The sequence below is a fragment of the Syngnathus typhle genome, linkage group LG12, assembly GCF_033458585.1.
Source record: "Syngnathus typhle isolate RoL2023-S1 ecotype Sweden linkage group LG12, RoL_Styp_1.0, whole genome shotgun sequence".
Taxonomy (NCBI): domain Eukaryota; kingdom Metazoa; phylum Chordata; class Actinopteri; order Syngnathiformes; family Syngnathidae; genus Syngnathus; species Syngnathus typhle.
Window position 1 is genome coordinate 6,877,623 of NC_083749.1, and position 6,239 is coordinate 6,883,861.

Genomic DNA, 6,239 nt, shown 5'->3' on the forward strand with positions numbered 1-6,239 from the left:
TCTATAACTGTCCTTTATTCCTTTTCCATAAATAGACTATAAAAATGTTTAAGAAAACTTTTTTTTTTTCACCCAGTATATTTGTGCTATTGAAAAAGGTTGTTTTTAGGAAATATTTTCGAATTAGCGTATTTTATACTTTTTAAAATTGTTGCATTTTTCATATGCATTATGAAAAAAAATGTTAAATGGATTAAAATATACATTTTCATGTGTGGCATTTCTTTTTTTTTTTCAAGAGATGAGACGAAGGGTTTGCTGAGATGCGTTAATTACGGCATACAGTTTTTAATTTACATGTTGGTAGTTATTATGCATCGTACATTAGGCATATCTATGTCTATTACAAATTTGAACCGACATAATACTCAACCAATTTCTACCTGCAAATTGCACATCTGAATATATTTGCAATGTAAAAAGTATATACATTTGTATGTTGTTCTTAAAAAGGCATTTGCTAATCAAATTGAGCGGCGTGTATTACATGCCTAATGTGTCGTACACATGTCAAATTGACATCAAAAGTGAGGTCATTAAAAAAGGGAAAAAAAGTACAGAACCGTCCATGTGAGGCTCATTTCCTCTTCTTCCTCTTGAGGGCCTTCCACTCTCCCTCCTGCGTGGCCAAGCTGCCGAAAAGCTCCTTTACCTTCCTCTTTCGTTCCGCGTCCCTGTGGGTAACATCGAGTAGGTTGAGTGTTAGCAGCGTCCTCGAGCTCCGGATACTCGCCTGACAATGACGCATACCTTGTCATGACTTCATTGAGTTTCTCGTGGGCCAGGAAGCGAGTGTCCTTCCTGATCTCCCTCAGCGCTCCCTTGAACTCTTTCTTATACTTGTGCTGCAGTCTGTGATGCTCTTTCTCCTCCCTGGTCGTGCCACGCTTCTTCCCGTAATCCAACCTGCAGGAAAAAACACATAGCCACTGACTAAAGTTGTACACATGCTCCTTATGACGACTGCTTTTTATGTCCACGTACACCTGCACGATCTTCGGTGTAAACAGTTTCAGAGGGACAGGCTTCTTCTTATCGAATACCAGACGACTGCGAGCTAGCGGAGCACCGCCGAGGACCTCCAGAACCGACGCTTGAAGATCCTGCAGCACAATTTAAGGACACAAAGCGACACATCAAAACCCATTTGGTTAAATCGATATATATGAATAGTTGAGTGGTTAAACATTTCGCCCATAATATTTCTGGCATCATTTTAAAATTACGCGACTTATTTCGGAATATTTCCAAGCATGATAATATTTCGGTTATTATTCAAATGAAAAGCCAATGACTCAAATTCTGTCCAAACATACAAGACAATATGAGTTCGTGACAACCCACCGTTAAAGACTCTGGTAAAAAGTTGGAGGAGAGGTGCCGCGAGAGCAGCGCTGTGATTGGCTGAAAAATATGTGTGAAGGACGGCAGGTCCTTGTAGAGCACACAGCATCTCTTTGCCAACTCCAAGCACGTGTACAAGCATGTCAACCTTTCAATAACAACAGCAAAGTGATGTTTTAGTCACATTCCACACTGTCATACATGCGTCGAGTTATATTTAAAAAAAAGAAAGCGCTACCTGTAGTGATCTGCGTCCACATCATTCTTTAACGTGACGTGCCGAGTGGCAGACAACGGCAGGGTTTTCCTACTCCAGCTCTTCCAGGATTCTGGGTCCGACAACACCAGCAGATTGCTGTATTTCCCCGTGCTTCGAAAAGGTGGAACTACTACTAGAAAGCAAGATTAACATCAAGTTTGTTGGCAGTCACCACGAGACGGCTTGAAGATGAGACGGTGTCAACCTGCGGAGGAGGTCTTGTCCCGCACAGCGAGGTTCAACGTTCCGGATAGGAAGTTAATGAGCTCAGGCAGGAAGCGCTTGGAAAAAGAGACGTACTCCACTGCTAGACAGCACAACACTAAACCTGACGTCACGTCCTCTAAGGACTTCACCGAGCACTGCGCACACAGAATTTGGAGCCTTTTAAAACACAGCTATAGACATTAAAGTTGAGACATTTTTCAAATCAGCATTACAAATCAATCGCAGGGATGTAGTGTGACTCCGTACCTTGGTGAGAGCTTGGCCAATGTAAAGCAGCGCTGGTGTGGTGACGGGATGTCGGAAGTCAGACGTAGGAAACAGCAACGCTGTCACCTTCAGGTGAATTAGCTAAAAGCACAGAAAAATAGACATAAAGTGACACCAACAGCAAAAACAAAGCTATTTCACTCCATTCCATAATTTTGAAGTGACAAGAACATATTTAGTACTCCCACAGCCCAACGCAATTTTGATTTAAGAATGTTTAATTCTATTTTAGATTAAATGTAAGGCCAATTTCACAATGACCCATGTTGGGCAAGGTTTGGACTGCACATAAATAATTAATAATACCATGTCTAGTGTTGGGAAGGGAGATTTCCCTTTGAGTTCGAGCGCTTCCTCCATGCTGTGAGCGGCATCTCCAATGATAGTCTGCATGGATCTACAGGCTGCTTCTGGAAACATCTGGCACAAGCTGTACACCTCTCTACACAGATGATAAAACAAGCAATACTTAAATGATTGAATACAAGATTTTAATTTGCAAGCTAGCAATCAACTCACGGGATTAGCTTGTCAACAGTGGTGAGTTCGGGCGGACTCCGACAGGCCAGTTTTCCAAGGTACTCCAACAGAAAACCCAGCAGGTTCTGTCACACAGATATTATTAATCCACGATATAACGCAAAATGAATGCACAATTGTACCTGCAGTTTGAGCTTATTCCCCTCAGCCACACTGGGGTGGTTGCACTTCTGAGTTCGGGCTACGATGAGGCGCTGGTTGTCAGGGGTGTGACCGCGAAGCAGCTTTTGGAGATCTTGGAAGCTTTCTGGAACTGTAATGATACAAAAATTCAAGCTTCTATACATTTAAATCATAAAATATGCTGACATTATTCAGGCTATTACAGTGCGAGTGCTTATGGTTGTTAATGAGGCCTTTAAAAAAAAAAAGCACCCAACAGAATGTAACTCAACGCTAACAAAGCAACGGAAGAGTTTTGTTACCAGCGAACGTGTACGGAAGTTCCACTTTGGCTGCTTCCTGCTGGGCCTTTCTGTCCTCTTCGCTCATCTTCGGTTTGATCTCCACACCTTCCTCCTCTTCCTCACTTTCTAACGCCGACTCCAAGTCGGAATGACCGTTCTCTTCCTCCTCCCCCTCCTCATCCTCTTCCTCATCTTCTTCTTCCTCATTGTTGCCACCATGCCCCTCTTCTTCATCTTCCTCATTGCTGCCACCATCACCTTCCTCTTCTGCCTCAGATTTTTCCTCTTCACCTTTTTCTCCATCTTCAGCTGGCTCCTCGTCAAGGTTCCATTTGCCATCCTTTACAATAAAGCAAACGCGTATAACATACATATTTCCAGTATACTGTCGTGTTCATGTACAGTATCTCGTTTCACCTGATAGGCTAAAGTTTTCTTGTCATCTTTGTCCAGGATGAATCCGTCATCGATGTCGTCGGCCGATACGTGATTACGGCTCGGTGCTACTGCCGCCTCGTCGTCACCCATCATCCTCCTCAGTCGATCAGCCTTAGGAAAAAAAATCGGAGGGGGTGGGGTCACCACCAATGATATTTTGTTTTTTCCAAATCACATGACTATTTTTCCATTTTGGTCCATTTCCTACACACGTGTATGCTCGTTCCCAGTGGCATTTTGCAAACGCACCTCCAGTTTCTGCAACTTCTCACGCTCCTCCCGAGCGAGTTCCTCTGGGGTCTTCATTTTCTCCGAGGGCTGCGCCTTCATCTCAAAGCCCAGCTCCCTCACCATCTTGTCATACTCCTCCATCTGCGTAAATGTAAACGGCCAAGTTGGCTCAGTGAGCATCTGCAGTGATCAGCTCCACAATTATGCTCAATAGACAGATTGAAATTGAAAAAGGCTAAGGAGCACTGTGCTCCAAAGGTTACTCTGGTTGATCTTTGGATAATGTCAACTCCGGCAGCGATTTATATAAGTAAATTGTTGCTTTATGATATTGGTCGGTTTCCTAATTATGATGAGAATTCATTCATAAGATCAGTGTCTTCTCATAAATGAATATAACAATGATGTTTTGATTAAAGAATTTAAATTGCTCTTGGCTTTTCTGGTGCTCCCACCTTTGGTTTCTCCTTTGGCATTTCCTCCTGCTGAGCTTTGGGCCTCTTGTGCACCATGAGCGTCTGGATGCTCTTCCACTCATGGTCCAGCTTCTCCGTCAGCTCGTGCGCTTCCTCCTTTAGCACCTGGCGCTCCCTCTGAGCAGAAAAAGGAGGTTGACGATTTTATTTGTCATACTTCATGGCTTGCAACGGTGAGAGGGTGGTTCACCTTCTCCTGTTTGGACTTGCGGATGAGCTCCTCAATCAGTTCCTGCCTGGACTTGGCCTTTGGGCCTCCCTCGTTGTCTGGGTGCTCTCCGGGGGTCTTCTTCCTTAGAAGGCCCCCACCGCCGCCGAAGTGAGAGGCCGTCAGCTCGGCTGAAAATATGCCACAATTTCTAGCCTTTATTCAACCTTCTTTTTTAACAAGTTTTTGTCATTCTTTTTTTTACATTTCTGTTTCTTTAGTAAATTGAATTGATTTTAAAATTTGTTATGGGGAAAAACAAGCCCCTGAATAAAAAGAAAAAATTCTTCACTGGATTTTTCTTTTCTTATTTTTAAGTTCAGTTGGGTGGACTTTAGGAAAACAGATCAGAAAATGATCCCTCACATCTAAAGTAACACGTGCATTAGTTCTTACCCGACAAAAGTCCTTTCTCATCCGACTCATCGTCGCTGTTCACCAGGTCGGTGAACTTCTCCATTTCGGACAGAGATTGTCCGTAATGAGTCAGCTCCTCCTCCTCGTTCAGGTTGAACATGTTCTTCTTCTCATGGGCGCGCTGAAATACGTCATTTAAAAACCATTCAAGAGACTTCAACACACTTAAATGTTGGTAAAATGGCAACATGGCTCACCTGCCTCTCTATGGCAAACCTCTGCAGGATCTTTTCTTCGGGCGCCATTTTGGTGTCATACTCTCCAATGCGCCTGTCAATGAGTTTGTTGCTCTTGTTTTTCTGCTTGTACTCCTTCAAGAGTGTCTCCTTCCTCTATTGAATGTTAAGAAACATCATCCCATGAGACAGCTGCTCTGTGAGCCTCGAGAAAAATTCAATGTATGTTTTGATTTTGGTATGACATCACACCCGAGACAGCAAAGGGGAAATGTGTGACAATACACATAGAACAGGAAATGGGAAGGGTAGGCAGATGCGAACATCTTTTACAGACTTATCCTGGAACAGACTGTTTCTATTGGAATGATTCTCTTTGGTGTACAGGTGTTGTCTTTTAGTCTCACCTTGTTGATAGCCTTGGAGCGAGACACTCCAGGGAGGCCGACATCATGCTTGCTTTTCCTCCCCAGCACATCAAATTTCTTGCGATTAATTTTCACCTCAAATGGGTTGTTCTTGATCTCGGTGGAGGTTTTAACTTTGCGAACTTTGTCAGCCACGCTTCGCTTTTTGGCCGTCTTCCCCATCTGGAATAGTCATAGATCATTAGCATTTAATACAAACCACCATCATTGACTAAATGCTGCGGAGTACGTTTGGCATTGCTCCAAATTCTAATTGTCCAGTTCAAACTCAAATCAATGTCTCAACCAAGAACTCTGAATTTAGACATTGAAAAAACATCCAATGAGTGAGATGTTTTATCATTTCACATTCGAATTCACAATTTATTTCAAAACCATGTCAGCCCAGCATTGACACGAAATGCTTACAGAAATATATTTTAAACTCATTATAGTACATGTCGCTGTTTCTGAACCGGATTAGCTTTGGTAGCTAAACTATCCTCAGAAACCTAAACAAACCATCACTTGAGAGATGACCGTGGAGAGTCAATTTATATAATCCACCACGTCGAAGATATTTAATCACAAAATGGAGTGGACACTTACATTAACGACTAATAAGAACTTTTCTTCCACTATCCACGTTGTTTTACTTCATGTTAACCTAAAAAGCACACGAGATGATGTGAAAGTTCAAAAGACAAACGAAAACAAGCAGAAAAAAAGAGCTAACTTCCAGCTTCCCTTTTTGCCTGCAGCGCCACTATAGCGTTCGGAAATGGAATTACATGTCTAATACGTCAGAAAGATGAACAGAAATGTTTTAAATGTTTTACTG

The 6,239-nt window shown here is 42.6% G+C and overlaps 1 protein-coding gene across 2 annotated transcripts; it reads right to left on the bottom strand.

The window, feature by feature from the left end:
* Positions 1–254: 254 nt before the first annotated feature.
* On the bottom strand, positions 255–6,146 carry nop14 (NOP14 nucleolar protein homolog (yeast)). 2 transcript variants are annotated; one of them, XM_061293519.1, is made up of 19 exons: positions 6,008–6,146; positions 5,399–5,581; positions 5,013–5,147; positions 4,795–4,936; positions 4,381–4,529; positions 4,170–4,307; positions 3,733–3,855; positions 3,463–3,594; positions 3,064–3,385; positions 2,761–2,891; positions 2,618–2,703; positions 2,405–2,540; positions 2,078–2,179; positions 1,809–1,965; positions 1,583–1,733; positions 1,345–1,492; positions 985–1,103; positions 751–906; positions 255–674 (listed from the first exon to the last, which is right to left on the bottom strand). In XM_061293519.1, the coding sequence occupies exons 2-19, from the start codon at positions 5,579–5,581 to the stop codon at positions 578–580; spliced, it is 2,607 nt and encodes an 868-aa protein (XP_061149503.1). In that variant the 5' UTR covers positions 6,008–6,146; the 3' UTR covers positions 255–577. The 2 variants fall into 2 exon arrangements, with proteins under 2 accessions (XP_061149503.1, XP_061149502.1); XM_061293518.1 differs by having other exon boundaries at positions 1,583–1,736.
* Positions 6,147–6,239: the final 93 nt, after the last annotated feature.